General features: G+C 39.8%; 1 protein-coding gene across 1 annotated transcript in view; it reads left to right on the top strand.

Moving 5' to 3' along the window:
• Window positions 1-18,936, top strand: part of PARP4 (poly(ADP-ribose) polymerase family member 4) — a 141,430-nt gene extending 122,494 nt beyond the window's left edge. Inside the window, exons 34-35 of the mRNA XM_036252164.1 lie at window positions 3,150-3,282; window positions 18,612-18,936. Coding sequence (XP_036108057.1) covers window positions 3,150-3,282; window positions 18,612-18,807 — 329 coding nt within the window. The 3' untranslated portion in view covers window positions 18,808-18,936. The remainder of the gene's footprint in view (window positions 1-3,149; window positions 3,283-18,611) is intronic.
• Window positions 18,937-21,819: the final 2,883 nt, after the last annotated feature.

Raw genomic sequence — 21,819 nt, 5'->3', positions numbered from 1 at the left:
GTCACCCAGAAAAGGAGACATATTTTGTTATCGGTGGGGTGCCTCAGGAACAAGAGTTTCTTGATGCCCCGAGGGGAAGGTGCGGTATCATGGAAAGATTTATTGATCATGTAACATTAAGGGAGTTTCCCTCCAAAGTCCCATCTCCCTCCTTCCCTAGGATCAAAGCCACTGCCCAGAGTCTTCACTTTATATTAAAGCACAGTCCAGTCCAGCATCTGGCTGGCTTAGCTTGTGTTCCTACCTGAAGTCCATTGTGTGTGGGGGCCATGCGGCTTTTGGGGCCACATGGTGGGCTAGTGTGGGTCATGGAGCAAGTGAGTGAAAAGAAGCAGGAGTGAAGCAAGAGGAACAAGGAGAGTGAGATGTGTTTTGTTTGTCTTGGAGTTCTCACCAGGAGCTTATCCAATTAAGCCTTCAGGATTTCGGGGCTTGCAGTGGCTCCACCTCATCTAGTCAGTTATCTTTGTTCCCCAGGTTAAACTGACAGTAAGTACCTTCCCTACATCACACTGACTTCATTGTGCATGAGTCCATTTCTCTCTTTGACCCCTTTCCCCAGTGATTTGGAGGAAATGGACTGGTGGTTTCCTGGGGAGTGTGGAGTTGCAGCTTCCTGGTGAAGCTGCCCATATGACCATGTGCATAGTTTCTGGCCTCCTTTTTGCTCTTTTTCTACTATTCATATTAATAACTAACTAATTATGCATCTACAGATATTTTGTATTGTAAAGTGTTCTCTTATTTTATTTTTTATAATAAGGTTTCTCTTGAGGAGAGCACTCAGCCTGAAACAGCCTTATTTTCGATACTTAGGGAAGTTACTAACAGAAATCCTAAAAAGGAAGTAAAAGGAATTTAACACAGTTTATTACATATTTCTTGGAAAATGAATTGAAAGTTGCAGGAGCTGAATACTGTTTAAGGAGCCTATTGAAGATCACTTTCAAAAGCAATGGCCAATCCCAAATCAGAATACTGTTTACCTTTGAAGAGCTGGGGGATGGGTTGAAGGACAAAGTGGGGCTTCAACTTTGTAATATCTTGTTTCTTTTAAAGAAAAGAGAGAAATCTGAAGCATATGTAGGAAACTTAAAAGTTGACCTGTTGTCCTGGCCAGTGTGGCTCAGTTGGTTGGAGCATTGTCCTGTACACCAAAAAGTTTCAGGCTGGATTCCCAGTTGGGGCACATACCCAAGTTGCAGGTTCCACCCCCAGGTCAGGGTGCATATGGGAGGCAACCGATTGATATTTCTCTCTCACATCAGTGTTTGTTTCTCTCCCTCTCCCTTTCTCTCTAAAAACCAATAAAAACATATCCTTGGGTGAGGATTTAAAAGAAAAGTTGATCTGCTATGCAGTGATAGGGATATTTATACTTGACTTTACTTTTCTTCATAATTAAAGTATTTCGTAATAAAAAAAAAATTCAGTGCCTGTGTTGTAGTCATGTAAACATTGATACTATGTATCAAATATCTTAGATGGAAATAAAGATAATTTATACCTGGGAAATTATCAGATGACTCACTGTGTTCTATTGATGAAAATTGTGGAGGAGGAAACAATTTTCCCTGTACCATTCTAGACCCCCACCCCCACCTCCATAATAAAAGACATTGTTATTATATACACACATATTTTCCTATACCAATGGAAATCCCACAAAGATAGGAGACAAAAGATAGCCAGGCAGCTGAGCTGAGGAAAGGGACAGTGGTCTGGGTGTTCACAGTGGGGGAGGCAATTCACCTACAGGTGGCAGGAGGCAATGTCTGGTAAACAGATGTTTGCCCAGACTTGGAGGTAAGTCTCTCAGATGAAAAGTTAGTTCTGGTAGTAACTCTGGTCCTGATACAGGCCCCTTCCCAATTTCTTTTAAGCAGTTAAGGAGGAGGTACAAAGCTCTCCTGAGTCTGCTCGGGTTTGATTACCTTCAGCTCAAAATTACCCACAAGCCAAAGTGACACATTCTGGGGTGGCTTGTTCTGGGTCCAATATGTGTTAACTTCCATTTTCAATTTTGGTATTTCATAATATAGTAAAATATCTTGATTTGGATAAATCACACGAGTTACCTGTAGGTACTATTAAAATAATCAAACAGAACAACTGATTTGATCTAAAAAATTTTATTTCAGTCCTGGTCGGCTTGGCTAAGTGGTTAGAGCATCGGCCTGCTGACCAAGGAGTCACGGGTTCGATTCTGGTCAAGGGCACGTACTTCAGTTGCAGTTTAATCCCCCGCCCTGGTTGGGGTTGTGCGGGAGGCAACCAATTGATGTCTCATATCAATGTTTCTCTCTCTCTCTCCCCCTCCCACTCTATCTGAAGATAAATGGAAATAAAAATAATCTCAGATGAGGATTTTTAGATTTTATTTCAGAGCCATGGCTGGGTAACTAGTTTAGAGTGTCATCCTGATACATCAAGTCTGTAGGTTCGATCCCCGGTCAGGGCACATACAAGAATCAAACAATGAATGCATAAATAAGTGGAACAACAAATTGATGTTTCTCTCTCTTTCTCTCTCCTTCTCTCTAAACTCAATGAATAAAACAAAATTTTTAAATTTCCTGCTTGATGAAGAGGCCGCCTCCCCTCGCGAGTCCAGAGAACTGCAAGTCAGGGGCAAGGGCTGCAGGCTTTTGTAGCAAGAGGCGAGCAGGAAACAAGGAAGAAGTACTTGGTTTGGCTGGGGGTGCATGTATGACCTTTTTTAGAAAGGTCAAAGTATAGAGTCCAGAGCTTGAAATAATTTGATACACTGATCTAATCAGCCATATTGATTATGTGTTGTGTATTTAGGTTTTCTCTTCTGAGCTATTTGTAGCCGGAGCCTAGAAATGGAATTTATCTCTGCATAGTTCATGCCTCTCTGGTTATTAAAGATGGGAAGGGAGGGGAGGTCTGGATCTAATTCAGTTTCCTGACAACCTTCAGGATAATATGACAGGCACATGTTCCAAATTGTCCTCATTTTTTATTTAAAGAGCATACTAATAAGGACCTTGAAAAATGATAGAGTTTTATGGTCTGCTATTGTGGTATGGCTTCACAGTATTATAATTCTTTCACTGAACTTTCATAAATGGGCATAGTTTGAGGTGCAGGGTTTCCACAGACATAAAAGTGTTTTCTACTTTCAGGTATAAAAGGAAGAGAACGTCTTCTGGACCTGATTGCCACACTGCTGGTTCTGCAGTTTCTTCGCACCTGGTTGGAACAAACAGGAGTAGTCTTCAAATCCCTGATGAAATTGGATGATGCCTCCATTTACAGGTGTTTTCTTTACCCATTTAACTGTATATTTTTATTTTTAAATATTATTTAATATTTAACTATATTTTTCCATTTAACTTATATTTATAAGTTATTTCCATTTTTCTATTACTAAGCAAATGACTTCTATTTTCAACCATTTCTTAACTAAATCTAATAAGAAGCCACATGGAACTGGAAGTACAAGGAGAATTTGTTCACAGGGCCTGACTTGCCCTCACTCTTCTGTGGGTGGGGCAGACACAGTATTTCTGCCTCTTTGGTTGCACAGGGAAACTCAGGGAGCTGAAGTGCAGCTTACACTGGGGCCCAGAGCTTTGGCTCCTGGCTTAGAACTCTCTTCACTATGGTGTGTAGATTCTGTGTGTTTTTGAAAAGGTCCAACAATACAAATGCAAACCTACATGCTATAAGTCTACATCTTTAAAAGTTAAAGTAGGAAGTTGTTAAATAAAGTATGTTCTAAAGTTTTACCTTGACAAATCTAACTTCATAACCACCTAGAAGACCAGACTGAAATTTAGAATTCTGGGATCACATGACATTTTATGCCAAAATGTTGCAGTGTAGAGAGATCCAGTTCTCAGGCTCTGACTGATAGCCCTTGACTGACCCCTGGTACCACAAGAGGCCTCAAGTGCATGTATGAATACCCCTTCCTTACCCATCAAAACTTCATCCCTACCCCATGCAAATGGCTCCCCTTGTGTGTACACACACACACACACACACACACACACACACGAATGTAATTTGCTTATATGTATATTTTAAAGGCTAGGTAGAGGGAAAACTAATAAAACTAATAAAAATATTATCTATAGGAGGAGGGAAAGGAGACAAGAATGAAAGCTAGGTTTCTCCTAATGTACCTTGTTGTTTTTTAAAATTATTTTTATTTTTATCCTCACTTGAGGACACTATTGCATTCATCTTCAGATAGAGTGAGCAGGACAGAGGGAGGAAGAGAGAGAGAAACATCGATCTGAGAGAGACATATCGACCGGCTGCCACTCACATGACTCCAACCGGGGCCCGGGACAAACTGCAACTGAGGTACATGCCCTTAGCGGGAACTGAAGCCGGAACTCTCTAGACCACGAGCTGACACTTTAACTGCTAAGCTAAACCAGCCAGGGCCTAATGTGCCTTGTTTTATAGTTTTGACTTAGAAACTGTAAATATTTTACATAATAAAGATCAAACATCAGAGAATAGAGCTTGAACATGGTAAATTATGCATGGGTATGTGCTCAGCAGTATCAGGGATGTCAGGAAATAAATGGCAAGACAGAAAAGAGGAGAGAGTTGGAACCTATAAATTAATGGTAATATGAACCAAAGGCAATGTGTAGACTTTGGATCCTGATTTGAACAAAATCCCCTATATTGAAAAAAAAACCCACAATAAGGGAAACTTAAACATTTCCTAGATATTTTGTGATAATAAAGAATTACTGAGAAGGAAAAATGGCGGCGGAGTGAAAGGAGCTACACAGACCATCTCCCAGGACCAAACTGGATTTACAGCGAAAATAAAGGCAAATCTTCAGGAAGGGGCAACCAAAAGACAACTTAGAGGATCACTTAACCAGGGACACTGACTCAATCCTGGAAGGCTTGCGAGGAAGAGAGAGGGGGCCGGGAGCCCACTGTCCGCAGCAGCCTGGGCAGGGACCAGGGGACTCGACAGGAAGTTGCTGCCTCGGCTGCGACCCCACCTGAGTCCTGTGAACTCTGCTGCCTGCTAAGCCCTCAGATGGTGCTGCATGGACCGGCACAGAGTGGCTGCAACCAGGGGACTTGGCAGGACGCTGCTACCGAGGCTGAGTCCTGCGAACTCTGCGTACTAAGACCTCGGCTGGTGCCGCACAGACTCACAGGGACCAGGGGACTCTGCTGGAAGCTGAAGCTACCGCGGCTTAGTCCTGGGGTTTCTGCTGAGTGCAATGTCGTTGGCTGAAAGCAGCACCCTTGGGTTAAAAGTCCCAGGCAGCTCCACGACACAGAGTCTAGACAGAGGTTAAATTGGCAGCAGCCACTCCCTTGGGCTCCGGCAGAGTGAAGGCAGACTGGATTGGAACTGTGTGGGAACACTGGGGTTTTGGAAGGTGCTAAGAGTTTTCGCTGGGTGCAGCCATGCAGGACTGTGGTCATTTTACTCCTTCCCAGGGCCCTGGGGAGAGGCGGAGGTCCCTCCCTCAGAGATTCAACCCCACATGGTGGCCATTGAAATGCTAATTGAGGCCCATTAACAACCAGCAGCTGCCCCACCCTCTGGAAATCCTATTACACTGAGCACCTGAGGGAGTTTTTGAGGCAACTCAGAAACCAAGGGTCTTCAGGTAACCTCTACTAATAGCATCCAGGCAAAAAAGGCTAGAGGATAACTACCATTCCCTGGGCTAGCAACACTAACCAGAAAAGCTAAGACTTGATGGTGGTGTTTAAAGTGGGTCCTCCCTGGTTCATCCAAAGACAGGAGAGGGACCCACAAACAGCAGAACACCAACACCCACAGGGAAAATTTGGCAGACTCCAAAGCCCACTGTGATAACCAAAATGGTGAAAAACAGAAACAAAAGCCAAATAAAAGAACAAGAGACCTCTACGGAAGATGAGATAAATGAGGTGCAGTTAAGCAAGTTAACAGAACTAGAATTTAGAACCATGGTGTTGAGGAAGCTAAACAGCATGTGTAAGGATATGAGCACCATGAGTAAAGACATAGAAATATTGAAAATCAACCAGTTGGAAAATAAAAACCAACAAGAAGAAATGAAGAATGACATATCAGAAATGAAAAACACATTGGAAGGTCTAAAAAGCACAGTAGGGGAAGTTGAGGACGGGATCAGTGATTAGAAGACAGGCTAGAAAAAAAACAACCAATCAGTAAAAGGAAAAAACTATTAAAAAACAGGAAGACAGCTTAAAAGAACTGTGGGACAACTGGAAACGGAATAATATTCGCATCATAGGAGTCCCTGAAGAAGAAGAAAATAAGCAAGGGTTAGAGAATATATTCAAAGAAATAGTGACAGAAAACTTCCCAAATTTAGTGAAGGAAGAAAGCATTCAAGTTCAAGAAGCACAGAGAGCCCCAAGTAAAAAGAACCCAAACAGACCCACACCAAGACACATAGTAATCAAACTGCCAAAAACTAAAGACATAGAGAGAATCCTAAAAGCAGCAAGAGATAAGCAACAGGTTAGCTACAAAGGAAACTGCATAAGGCTCTCAGCTGACTTCTCACAAGAAACACTACAGGCCAGAAGGGAATGGCATGAGGTAATCAAGGTCATGAAAACAAAGATCTGAATCCAAGACTACTCTACTCAGCAGGCTATCATTTAAAATAGAATGACAAATAAAGAGCTTCCCAGACAAAAAAAAAAAAAAAAAGGCTAAGGGAATACATTAGCACCAAACCAGCACTGCAAAAAATGTTAAAAGGACTGCTCTAATTACCAGGAGAAATGGGAAGAAAAATAGAACCACACTAAACAAAAATGGCAATAAATAAGTACATATCAATAATTACCTAAAATGTAAATGGATTGAATGCTCCCATAAAAAGACAGAGAGTAGCCGATTGGATAAGAAAGCATGACTCATATATATGTTGTTTACATATATATCCACCTCACAACAAAAGACTCACATAGATTGAAAGCGAAGGTATGGAAAAAAATTTTTCCAAGCAAACAGAAAAGAAAAAAAAGCTGGGGTAGCAATACTCATATCTGATAAAATAGACTTCAGAATGAAGGCCATAATTAGAGACAAAGAAGGACACTACATAATATTGAAAGGATATATCCAACAGGAAGATATAACCTTAATATATATGCACACAATATAGGAGCACCAAAATATATTTAAAAACTTCTGGAGGACTTCAAAGGAGAAATCGATAGCAATACAATCATAGCAGGGGACTTCAACACCCCACTGACATCACTGGATAGATCCTCTAGACAAAAAATTAGCAAGGAAACAGAGAGTCTAAATGAAGCACTAGATCAAATGGATTTAATAGATATCTACAGAGAATTACACCCCAAAACTACAGAATTCACATTCTTCTCAAGTGCACATGGGACATTCTCAAAGATAGACCACATGTTAGGGCACAAACTAAGTCTCTACAAGTTCAAGAAGATTGAAATCATATCAAGCATCTTCTCAGATCACAATGGCATGAAACTAGAAATCAATTTCAAGAAGACCATACAAACATTTGAACACATGGAAGCTAAATAGCATGTTATTAAACAATGAATGGATCACCGAGGAGATCAGGGATGAAATCAAAAACTTCCTGGAAACGAATGAAAATGAAGACACAACAACACAAAGTCTATGGGATGCAGCGAAAGCAGTTCTGAGAGGGAAGTTCATAGCACTACAGGCTTACCTAAAAAAAGAAAAAAAAGAAAAATCTCTAATAGATTATCTAACCTCAACTTAAAGATCTAGAGAGCAAACAAAAAGAAAACCCCAGAGCAAGTAGAAGGAAAGAATAGTAAATATAACAGCAGAAATAAATGACATAGAGACCAAAAAAACAATTCAAAGGATCAATAAAACAAAGAGCTGGTATTTTGAAAAGATAAACAAGGTTGATGGACCCTTACCTAGACTCACCAAGAAACAAAGAGAGAGAACTCAAATACACAAAATCAGAAATGAAAGAGGAGAGGTAACAACTGACACAACAGAGATACAAAAGATCGTTAACAAATACTATGAACAATTATATGGCAACAAATTTGACACTCTAAGCGAAATGGACAAATTTCTAGAAACACACAGTCTCCCTAAACTGGATCAGGAGGAGATAGAAAACTTGAACAGACCAATAACAACAGAAGATATTGGAGATGTAATCAAGACTCTCCAGCAAACAAAAGCCCAGGCCCGGATGGCTTCACATGGGAGTTTTACCAAACATTCAAAGAAGAACAAATACCCATTCTCCTCAAACTATTTCAAAAAATTCAAGACGAAGGAAGACTTCCAAACTCGTTTTATGAAGCCAGCATAATTCTAATTCCAAAACCAGAAAAAGACACAACAAAGAAAGAAAACTACAGGCCAATATCCCTGATGAACATAGATGCCAAAATCCTGAACAAAATACTAGCAAATCGGATCCAGCAATACACCAAAAAAATTATCCACCATGACCAAGTGGGATTCATCCCAGGGATGTAAGGCTGGTACAATATTTGCAAATCAATAAATGTGATACACCACATAAATAAAATGAAGAATAAAAACCACATGATCGTATCAATAGATACTGAAAAAGCCTTCAACAAAATCCAGCATCCATTTCTGATAAAAATGCTCAGCAGTGTGGGAATAGAGGAATCGTACCTAGACATAGTAAAGGCCATATATGAAAGACCTACAGCCAACATCATACTCAATGGGCAAAATCTAAAAGCATTTCCCTTAAGAACAGGAACAAGGCAAGGATGCCCACTTTCACCACTCCTATTTAACATAGTACTAGAAGTCTTAGCCACAGCAATCAGACAGGAAGAAAAAATAAAAGGGATCTAAATTGGAAAGGAGGAAGTGAAATTGTCATTATTTGCAGATGACATGATACTATACATAGAAAACCCCAAAGACTCTATCAAAAGTTTACTAGACTTAATAAATGAATTTGGCAATGTAGCAGGATACAAAATTAACATCAAGAAATCGATGGCATTCTTATACACCAATGATGAACTCACAGAAAGAGAAACTAAGAAAACAATCCCATATACCATTGCTGCAAAAAAATTAAGATACCTAGGAATAAACTTAACCAAAGAAATAAAGGACCTATTCGCAGAAAACTACCAGATATTGAAAAAAGAAATAGATCAAGAGAAAAATGGCGGCGGAGTGAATGGAAGCTACACAGACCATCTCCCAGAACCAAATTGGAATTACAACTATAACACAGACAAATCGATGGGGAAAACCAACAGAAAAGCAGCTTGCGAGGACCATATAAGCAGGGACACTGACTCGATCCTGGTAGGATTGTGAAGGCGTGAGACGGGGGCTGGGAGCCCATGATCAGCAGCTCAACAGCAGCCTTAGCTGTGAGCAGCACCCTCGGGTTACACTCCCAGGTGGCTCCACAACGCAGAGCCAGGACAGAGGCTAAAAAAGGCACAGCCACTCACCTTGGGCTCCGGCAGAGGGAGGGCAGACTGGACTGGAACTGTGTCAGGAAAATCGGGATTTGGAGGGCGCTCAGAGCTTTCACTGAGTTGCAGCCACACAGGACAGTGGCCATATTGCTCCTTCCCAGGGCTCTGAGGAGAGGCAGCAGCCCCTCACTGGGAGATCCAACCCTACCCTGTGAGCCATTGAAGTGGTAATTGAGGCTCATTAACAACCAGCATCTGCCCCACCCTTGTGCTGAGCACTTGAGGGAGTTTTTCAATCAACTGACAACCCAAAACTCATCAAGTAACCTCATTGCTAGCCTCCAGGCACAAAGCTAGAGGATAACAGTACCTTTCCTGGGCTAGCAACTTTAATCAGGAAAGTAAGACTTGACAGTGGTGTTTAACGTGGGTCCTCCCTCGCTCATCTAAACACAGGAGAGGGAGCCACAAACAGCAGAACACCAACACCCAATGGAAAACTTGACAGGCTCCAAAGCCCACAGTGATAGCCAAGATGGTGAAACATAGAAACAGAAGCCAAATGAAAGAGCAAGAAACCTCCACCGAAGATGAGATCAATGTGGATCAATTAGGCATGTTAACAGAGCTGGAATTCAGAGCCATGATCTTGAGGAAGCTGAACAGCAGGAGTAAGGACATGGAGACACTGAAAATAAGCCAATTGGAAATTAAAAACCATCAAGAAGAGATAAAAAATGACATATCAGAAATGAAAAACACATTGGAAGGTTTAAAAAGCAGAGTAGAGGAAGCTGAGGACCGGATCAGTGAATTAGAAGACAGGGTAGAAAAAATTAACCAATCATAAAAACAAAACGAAAAAATTATTAAAAAACAAGTAGGCAGCTTAAGAGAACTGTGGGACAACTGGAAATGTGATAATATTCGCATCATAGGAGTCCTTGAAGAAGAGGAAAATGAGCCAGGGATAGAGAATATATTCAAAAAAATAGTGACAGAAAACTTCCCGAATTTGGTGAAGCAAGAAGGCATTCAAGTTCAAGAAGCACAGAGAGTCCCAAGTAAAAAGAACCCAAACAGGCCCACACCAAGACACATATTAATTAAAATGCCACAAATTAAAGACAAAGAGAGAATCCTAAAAGCAGCAAGAGATAAGCAACAGGTTACCTACAAAGGAAACTGCATAAGGCTTGCAGCTGACTTCTCACAAGAAACACTACAGGGCAGAAGGGAATGGCATGAAGTAATCAAAGTCATGAAAAACAAGAATCTGAATCCAAGACTACTCTACCCAGCAAGGCTATCATTCAAAATAGAAGGTCAAATAAAGAGCTTCCCAGACAAAAAAAAAGGCTAAGGGAATACATTAACACCAAACCAGCACTGCAAGAAATGTTAAAAGGACTGCTGTAATTAGCAGTAGAAATGGGAAGAAAAATAGAACCACACTAAACAAAAATGGCAATAAATAAATACATATCAATAATCACCATAAATGTAAATGGATTGAATGCTCCCATAAAAGGACACAGAGTAGCTGATTGGATAAGAAAGCATGACTCATCTATATGTTGTTTACAAGAGACCTGCCTCACAACAAAAGACTCACATAGGTTGAAAGTGAAGGGATGGAAAAAAATTTTCCAAGCAAATGGAAAGCAAAAAAAAGCTGGGGTAGCAATTCTCATATCTGAAAAATAGATTTCAAAATGAAGACCATAACTAGAGACAAAGACGGCCACTACATAATATTGAAAGGATCTATCCAACAGGAAGATATAACCTTGATAAACATATATGCACCCAATATAGGAGCACCAAAATATATTAAAAATCTTCTGGAGAACTGCAAAGGAGAAATCGATAGCAATACAATCATAGCAGGGGACTTCAACACCCCATTGACAGCACTGGATAGATCCTCTAGGCAAAAAATTAGCAAGGAAACAGAGACTCTAAATAAAGCACTAGACCAAATGGATTTAATAGATATCTACAGAGAATTACACCCCAAAATTACAGAATACACATTCTTCTCAAGTGCACATGGGACATTCTCAAAGATAGATCACATGATAGGGCACAAACAAAATCTCTACAAGTTCAAGAAGATTGAAATCATATCAAGCATCTTCTCAGATCACAATGGCATGAAACTAGAAATCAATTGCAACAAGAACGTGCAAAGACATTTCAACACATAGAGGCTAAATAGCATGTTATTAAACAATGAAGGGGTCACCGAGGAGATCAAGGAAGAAATTAAAAACTTCATGGATACCAATGAAAATGAACACACAACACCACAAAATCTATGGGATGCAGCGAAAGCAATTCTGAGAGGGAAGTTCATAGCACTACAGGCCTACCTCAAAAAAACAGGAAAAATTTCTAATTGACTGTCTAACCTCACAACTAAAAGAATTAGAAATCAAAAGAAAGAAAACCCCAGAGCAAGTAGAAGGACGGAAATAGTAAAGATCAGAGCAGAAATAAAAGACATAGAGACCAAAAAAAAACAATTCAAAGGATCAATGAAACAAAGAGCTACTTTTTCAAAAAGATAAACAAGATTGATGGACCCTTAGCTAGACTCACCAAGAAACAAAGAGAGAGAACCAAAATACACAGTCAGAAATGAAATAGGAGAAGTAACAACCAACAACACAGAAATACAAAAGATTGTTAACAACTACTATGAAAAACTATATGGCAAAAAATTCGACAATCTAAGTGAAATGGACAAATTTCTAGAAACACACAGTCTCCCAAAACTGGACCGGGAAGAGATAGAAAACTTGAACAGACGAATAACAACTAAGGAAATTGAAGAGGTAATCAAGACTCTCCCAGCAAAGAAAAGCCCAGGCCCAGATGGCTTCACATGGGAGTTTTACCAAACATTCAAAAAAGAACTAACACCCATTCTCCTCAAACTATTTCAAAAAATTCAAGAAGAAGGAAGACTTTCAAACACGTTCTATGAGGCCAGCATAATTCTAATTCCAAAACCAGAAAAAGACACTACAAAGAAAGAAAACTACAAGCCAATATCCCTGATGAACATAGACGCCAAAATCCTGAACAAAATATTAGCAAATCGGATCCAGAAATACATCAAAAAAATTATTCACCATGACCAAGTGGGATTCATTCCAGGGATGCAAAGCTGGTACAATATTTGCAAATCAATAAATGTGATACACCACATAAATAAGATGAAGAATAAAAACCACATGATCATATCAATAGATGCTGAAAAAGCATTCGACAAAATCCAGCATCCATTTCTGATAAAAATGCTCAGCGGTGTGGGAATAGAGGGATCATATCTCGACATAATAAAGGCCATATATGAAAGACCTACAGCCAACATCATACTCAATGGACAGAAACTAAAAACATTTCCATTAAGAACAGGAACAAGACAGGGATGTACACTTTCGCCACTCTTATTTAACATAGTACTGGAAGTCTTAGCCACAGCAATCAGACATGAGGAAAATATCAAAGGGATCCAAATTGGAAAGGAGGAAGTGAAACTGTAATTATTTGCAGATGACATGATATTATACATAGAAAACCCTAAAGACTCCATCCAAAATCTACTATACTTAATAAATGAATTTGGCAAAGTAGCAGGATACAAAATTAACGTCAAGAAATTGATGGCATTCTTGTACAACAATGATGAACTCACAGAAAGAGAAACTGAATAAACAATCCCATTTACCATCACGCCAAAAAAATTAAAATACCTAGGAATAAACTTAACCAAAGAAGTAAAGGAGCTATTTGCAGAAAACTACAGGTCATTGAAAAAAGAAATAGAGGAAGATATAAAAAAGTGGAAGCACATACCCTGTTCTTGGATTGGAAGAATTAGCATCATGAAAATGTCCATACTACCCAAAGCAATCTATAGATTCAATGCAATCCCCATCAAAATACTAACGACATATTTCATAGAACTAGAATAAATACTTCAAAAGTTCATATGGAACCAAAAAAGACCCCGAATAGCCACAGCAATCTTGAAAAAGAAGGACAAAGTAGGTGGGATCACAATACCAGATATCAGGTTATACTACAAAGCAACTGTACCAAAACAACCTGGTACTGGCACAAGAACAGGCATATAGACCAGTGGAACAGAACTGAAAACCCAGAAATGGACCCAAGGCAATATGCTCAATTAATATTTGACAAAGGTGGAAGAGCATACAGTGGAGTAAAGACAGCCTCTTTAATAAATGGTGTTGGGAAAATTGGACAGCTACATGCAAAAAAATGAAACTAGACCATCAACTTACACCATACACAAAAATAAACTCAAAATGGATAAAAGACTTAAATGTGACCCGTGAATCCATAAAAATTCTAGAAGAAAATGTAGGCAACAAAATTTCGGACATCATACGGAGCAGAATTTTCACTGATACATCACCTAAGGCAACAGAAACAAAGGGAAAAATGAACACATGGGACTACATCAAACTAAAAAGCTTCTGCACAGCAAAAGAAACAATCATCAAAATGGAAAGGCAACCCACTGTGTGGGAGAACATCATTGCCAATGATGTATCAGATAAGGGGTTAATTTCCAATATATATAGAGTGCTCATACAACTGCACAAAAGGAAGACAAAGAACCCAATTAAAAAATGGGCAGAGGAGCTGAATAGACACCTCTCCAAACAGGACATACAAATGGCCAAGAGATATATGAAGAAATGCTCCACATCACTAATCATCAGAGAGATGCAAATTAAAACAACAATGAGGTATCACCTCACACCTGTCAGAATGGCCGCCATCAACAAATCATCAAACAACAAGTGTTGGTGAGGGTGTGGAGAAAAGGGGACTCTAATACACTGCTGGTGGGAATGCAGACTGGTGCAGCCGCTATGGAAAACAATATGGTGTTACCTCAAAAAATTAAAAATTGAATTTCCATTTGACCCAGTGATCCCACTGCTGGGAATATACCCTAAGAAGCCTGAAACACCAATCAGGAAGAATATATGTACCCCCATGTTCATAGCAGCACTATTTACAATAGCTAAGATCTGGAAACAGCCCAAGTGTCCATCAGTAGACGAATGGATCAAAAAGCTGTGCTACATATACACAATGTAGTACTATGCAGCGGTAAGAAAGAAAGATCTCTTATCCTTTGAGACGACATGGAGGGACCTGGAAAGTATTATCCTAAGTGAAAGAAGCCAAGCAGAAAAAGACAAATACCACATGATCTCACTTATATATGGAATATAATAAACATAACAGTCTGAGGAATACAGTAGACCCAGAAACATGGATGTAGGGCACAGACTGACATACCTCAGGAGAGGGGGTGGGGGGTGGGAAGAGATAAACCACAGAACTTATATGCATGTATGCATGACCAATGGACATGGACAACCAAGCCGGGGACGGGGAGGGAGTGGGGTGGGGAGGGGGGTGCCAATGGGGTAAAAAAGGTGAAATATCTGTCACAAAAAAATAAATAAAAAATTATTTAAAAAAAGAAAAAAGAAATAGAGGAAGATATAAAATAATGGAAGCACATACCCTGTTCATGGATTGGGAAAATTAACATCATTAAAATGTCCATATTACCCAAAGCAATCTATAGATTCAATGCAATCCCCATCAAAATACCAACGGCATACTTCACAGTATTAGAACAATTATTTCAAAAGTTCATATGGAACCAAAAAAGGCCTCGAATAGCCACAGCAATCTTGAAAAGGAAGAACAAAGTTGGAGGGATCACAATACCAGATTTCAGGTTATACTACAAAGCCACTGTAATCAAAACAGTCTGGTACTGGCACAAGAACAGGCTTATAGACCAGTGGAACAGAACTGAAAACCCAGAAATGGACCCAAGGCAATACGCTCAATTAATATTTAACAAAGGTGGCGAGAGCATACGGTGGAGTAAGGACAGCCTCTTTAATAAATGGTGCTGGGAAAATTGGACAGCTACTTGCAGAAAAATGAAACTAGACCACCAACTTACACCATACATGATAATAAACTCAAAATGGATAAAAGACTTAAATGTAACTCATGAATCCATAAAAATCCTAGAAGAGAGTGTAGGCAACAAAATTTCAGACCTCATACACAGCAGAATTTTTACTGACACATCACCTAAGGCAATAGAAACAAAGGAGAAAATGAACACATGGGACTACATCAAACTCAAAAGCTTCTGCACAGCGAAAGATACAATCATCAAAACGGAAAGGCTACCCACTGTATGGGAGAGCATAATTGCCAATCAGTTAAGGGGTTAATTTTCAATACATATAGAGTGCTCATACAACTCCACAAAAGGAAGACAAAGAATCCAATTAAAAAATGGGCAGAGGAACTAAATAGACACCTCTCCAAACAGGACATACAAATGGCTAAGAAACATATGAAGAAATGCTCATCATCACTAATCATCAGAGAGATGCAAATCAAAACAACAATGAGGTACCACCTCACACCTGTCAGAATGGCCGCCATCAACAAATCATCAAACAACAAGTGTTGGCGAGGGTGTGGAGAAAAGGGGACTCTAGTGCACTGCTGGTGGAAATGCAGAATGGTGCAGCCACTATGGAAAACAATATGGTGTCACCACAAAAAATTAAAAATTGATCCTCCATTTGACCCAGTGATCCCACTTCTAGGAATATACCCTAAGAAGCATAAAACACCAATCAGAAAGAATATATGCACCCCCATCTTTGTAGCAGCACTATTTACAATAGCTAAGATCTGGAAACAGCCCAAGTGTCCATCAGTAGATATACAGAATGTAGTACTGTGCAGCGGTAAGAAAGAAAGATCTCTTATCCTTTGAGATGACATGGAGGGACCTTGAAAGTATCATCCTAAGTGAAACAAGCCAAACAGAGAAAGACAAATTTCATATGATCTCACTTATTTGTGGAATATAATGAACATAACAGTTTGAGGAATGGGGTAATCCTAGAGACGCAGAAGCGGGGTACAGACTGACAATCCCCTAAAAAGTGGGGAGGTGGGGGAGGGTTGAACCACTGAACTTATACGCATGTATGCATGAACAGTGGACATGTACAACAATCTGGGGAAGGGCAGGGAGGGGGGGGGAGGGGGGAATCAGTAAGGGAAAAAAGGAGAAACATCTGTAACAAAAATTAATCAATTAAATAAATAAATAAATAAATAAAGAATTACTGCTCTGCCCTGTCTGGCTCAGCAGTTAGAGTGTTGGCTCGCAGACCAGAGAGTCTCGGGTTCGGTTCCTGCTAAGGGCACGTACCTCGGTTGCAGTTTTTCCCCGGGCCCAGTTGGGGTTCTGAGGGTGGCAGCCAGTCAATGTGTCTCTCTTACATTAATGTTTCTCTCTCTCTCTCTTCCTCCCTCTCTCCCTTCTGCTCTATCTGAAGATAAATGCAAAAAAAAAAAAAAAAAGTCCTCGGGTGATGATAAAAAATTTTAAAAAGAATTATTTGTAACTATTTTAAGTGTCATGTTTAAGAAAAAGTTCTTAACCCTTAGAGATATATATTTACACATTAAATTAAAATGAACAAGTAGACCTATTTTTACCCTCTCACAAAGAGACACTTCTATTTTGATCTTCTCCAACTATGATAGCCTCTAAATCAAGTATTAACAACTTTGAACCTACTTTTGAATTGCAAATCACAAAGTATTAAAGCAAGATTTTAAAAAGAAAAATATGGCTCTTACTATATTCCTGTTACTGTGAGAGCAGAATGGTTTAGTACTTTAATAAATAAAACTTTCTTTGTTGTTGTTAATCCTCACCCAAAGGTATTTTTTCCATTGATTTTTAGAGTGGAAGGGAGGGTTAGAAAGAAAGAAAAACATCGATGTGAGAGAGACACATTGATTGGTTGCCTACCAAACTCACCCTGACTGGAACCAGGGATAGAACCTGCAACCCAGGTATGTGCTCTTGCCTGGAATCAAACCCTCAACCCTTCTGTGCTCAGGTTGATGCTCTAACTTCTAAGCTACACTGGCCAGGGCAATAAATAAAACTTTTAATCCGGCCATTGTGGCTCAGTGGATTGAACATCGTCCCATGGACTGAGAGGTCCCAGATGGATTCCTGGTCAGGGCACATGCCTGGGTTTCCAGCTCGATCCCCAATAGGGGGTGTGCAGGAGGCAGCCAATCAGTGTCTCTCGCATCGGTGTTCTATCTCTCTCTAAAAAATCAATAATAATAAAAATATATAAATTTAAATAAACCTTAAAAAAAACTTTTTAATAGTTTTTATTTCCTATTTAACGTCCACTTAAAACTTCTTTCTTTCATGATGTACATTATGTTAATGCAGTAGCACATGGCATGGAGGTATAGGAACAAAATTTCATACTAGCAGTTGGGTCAGTCGGAAGTCTCAAGGCCACCTGGATTAAAGGAAGGCCAGTTGAATTAGTGAGAATAGTTAAAATCAGTTTTGTTGCTTTCAGCAGTTAGTAACTATAAGTAAACTAATAACTACTGAGAAACAAATCTTTTAACCACTTTAAGCCTGTTGCTAATTGGTATGTTCATGTCATCATGATATTCAGCCAATATTCATTGACTGCCTCTGTGCCAGGGACTCTTAAACATGAATTTTGTTAATCCCCCAACAAACCTACAGCATCTCATATTGTTACCATAACTGAAGAAACAGACTTCAGTATGGAATGAAAGCTGCCTAATATCACACAGGCAATACTGTGTAATTGCAGAAGAAGGATTTCAATGCATGTCTTTTTTTTTAATCCTCACTTGACAATTTTTGATATTTTGTTCAGATAGAGTGGGAGGGAGAGAGAAAGAGAGGGAGAAACATCGACATGAAAGGGACACATCAAGTGGTTGCCACCCACACGACCCAACCAGGGCTGGGGACAAACTGCAACCGAGGTACATGCCCCTAGCAGGAACCGAACCTGGGTCTCTTGGGACCACAGGCTGACGCTCTAACCGCTGAGCCAAACTGGCCAGGGCAGAACTGCTTTTCTTAAATATCTTAATTTTGACAGAATTATTCTGTCGGAGCTAACGTACTAGATTTGGTACCAATTGCATTTCACATGTAATTATATTCTGAAATTGATGGAAACATTGTTTTTTAAATCTAGAAATACTCCCTGGGCTTTTGAGAAAATAAAGAAAGCAAGCGAATGGGTAAGAAGAACTGAAGGACAATATCCATCTATCTGCCAAAGGCTTGAATTGGGTCAAGACTGGGACTGTGCCACTAAACAACTATTGGGAATCCAACCAATGAACACCAGCTCTCCTCTTTATAGAGCTCTTAATTGTGGTCAAGGCTGAATCAGATGAAGTTGTATTTTAAGCTTTTTTCATGCTTCTATCCATAAAATAATAATATTAATAGATACCTATAATGAAATTTGATTATGATTTTATCAAATGTAGCAATAAGTCACTTAAAAATAAATGGAAACAGAATTGATTATTTTAATGAACAAACAATACTAAAATAAAAATTATGGTATTACAGATTTCTTGTGTTTAAATGTTTTAAGGTTATGAAAGACATATGTGGACTAGTTAGAATGGGCCATGTGTTCTGGAAGGGGGTGGAAGTGGGGAGGAGGAGATGCTGTGAGTAGAGTTCTTGAAGTGCCACTCCTCTGGGGAAGCCAAGCAGAGCAGTGAGGGTACTTTCTTGCTGAGCAGAGAGCATGCCATTGGGAAAGCTCCTGCTGACTGGCTGGTCCCAGTTCCTCTCCAGGAAAGCAGTGGCTCTCACTTCAGAGATGTGCCCAGCCTTCACCTGCATCACACTGCAAAATTCCAAAATGGTGGTGGAGTGAATGGAAGCTACACAGGACCAAACTGGAATTACAATTAAAATAAAGACAAATCTTCAGGAAAAACCAACAGAAAAAAAGCTGGAGAGGACCCATATAACCATGAACAAGAAAAAGGACACTGAATCAAGCCTGCTAGGTCTGCAGAGGTGCCAGAGGGCAGGCTGGAAGCCCATAAACAGCAGCTGATTTAGCCATTAGCAGCTCCCTGAGGGTTAAAATCTCAAGCTGGCTCCACAGTTCAGAGGGCTGGGACAGAGCACTAAATTAGCTATAGCCCACTGGGTTCTGGCAGAGGGCAGGTGGACTGGACTGGAACCTTGTGGGGACACTCAAGATTTGAAGGGTGCTCAGAGTTTTTGCAGAGTCATGGCCACAAAGAACAGTGCCATCTTGCATGGGGAGCTCTTTCCTGGAGCTCTGGGGAGAAACAGAAGTCCCTTCATCAAAGATTTAACCCCATTAAGCTGGGCCAGAGAAATGCAAATTGAGGCTCATTAACAACCAGCATCTACTCGACCCTCTGGAAATCCTTTTACACTGAACACCCGAGGAAGTTTTTCATTCAGCTGAGAGCTACAACCCAAGGCTAATCAAGTAATTGAGACTAATAGCCTCCAGGCCAAAAGCTAGAGGATATCTGAACCTTTCCTGGGCTTGCAAATCTACCCAGGAAAGTAAGACTTGACAATGGTGTTTAATGTGGGTTCTCCCACACTCATCTAAACCCAGTAGAGGGAACCACAAACTGCAGAACACTAACACCCACAGGGAAAATTTGACAGGCTTCAAAACCCACTGAGAGCCAAAATGGTGAAACAAAGAAATAAATCCAAATAAAAGAACAAGAGAATCACTGAAGATGAGATAAATGAAATGCAGTTAGCAAGTTATCAGAGGTACAGTTCAGAGCCATGATCTTGAGGAAGCTCAACAGCATGAGTAAGGAGCTCAACAGCATGAGTAACGATATAGAAACATTGAAAATTAACCAATTAGAAATGAAAAATCACCAGGAAGAAATGAAGAATGACATAGCAGAAATAAAGAACACACTGAAAGGAATAACCAGCAAAGTAGAGGAAACTGAGGACTGGATCAGTGAATTAGAAGACAGGGTAGAAAAAAAATCAACCAATCAGAAAACCAAAAGGGAAAAACAATTACAAAACAGGAAGACAGCTTAAGAGAACTGTGGTACAGCTGGAAACATAGCAACATTTGCATCAGAGGAGTTCCAGAAGAAGAAAAGTAGCAAGAGTTAGAGAATATATTTGAAGAAATAGTGACAGAAAATTTCCCTAACTTGGTGAAAGAAGAAGGCATTCAAGTTCAAGAAGCACAGAGCACCCTGGCTGGTTTGGCTCAGCAGTTAGAGCATTGGCCTATAGACCAGCGAGGCCCAGATTCGGTTCCTGCTAAGGGCATGTACATTGGTTGCCATTTGTCCCTGGCCCTAGTGGGGTCATGTGGGTGGGGAACACTCAATGTGTCTCTCTCATGTCCATGTTTCTCTCTCTTCCTTCCTCTCTCCCTATCACTCTATCTCAAGATAAATGCAAAAATGTCCTCAAGTGAGGATTAAAAAAATTAAAAGAAAAAAAGAAGCAACAGAGAGCCCCAAGTAAGAAGAACCCAAACAGGCCCACACCAAGACACATAATAATTAAAATGCCAAAAATTAAAGACAGAGAGAGAATCTTAAATGCAGCAAGAGATAAGCAACAGGTTGCCTACAAAGGAAACCTTATAAGGCTCTCAGCTGACTTCTCAACAGAAACACTACAGGCCAGAAGGGAGTGGCAGGAAGTAATCTAGGTCATGAAAAACAAGGATCTGAATCCAAAATCACTTTATCCAGCAAGGCTATCATTCACAATAGAAGGTGAAATAAAGAGCTTCCCAGACCAAAAAAAAGGCTAAGGGAATATATTAGCACCAAACTAGCACTGCAAGAAATGTTAAAAGGACTGCTATAATTAGTAGAAGAAATAGAAAGAAAAATATAACGACAGTAAACAAAAATGGCAATAAATAAGTACATATCAATAATAACCTTAAGTGTAAATGGATTAAACACACTGATCAAAAGACACAGAGTAGCTGATTGGATAAGAAAGCATGACTCATCTATATGTTGTTTACAAGAGACCCACCTCACAACAAGACTCACATAGGTTGAAAGTGAATAGATGGAAAAAAATCTTCCAAGCAAATGAAAAGGAAAAAAAAGCTGGGGTAGCAATACTCATATCTGATAAAAATAGATTTCAAAATGAAGACCATAACTAGAGACAAAGAAGGCCACTACATAGTATTGAAAGGATCTATCCAACAAGAATATATAACCTTGGTAAACATCTGTGCACCCAATATGGGAGCACCAAAATATATTAAAAATCTTCTGGAGGACTTCAAAGGAGAAATCAACAGCAATACAATCATAGCAGGGGACTGCAACATTCCACTGACATCACTGGATAGATCCTCTAGACAAAAAAGTAACAAG

The sequence above is a fragment of the Molossus molossus genome, unplaced genomic scaffold (genome assembly GCF_014108415.1).
Source record: "Molossus molossus isolate mMolMol1 unplaced genomic scaffold, mMolMol1.p scaffold_m16_p_10, whole genome shotgun sequence".
Classification (NCBI taxonomy): Eukaryota; Metazoa; Chordata; class Mammalia; order Chiroptera; family Molossidae; genus Molossus; species Molossus molossus.
This window is presented reverse-complemented; position numbering and strand designations above follow the sequence as displayed.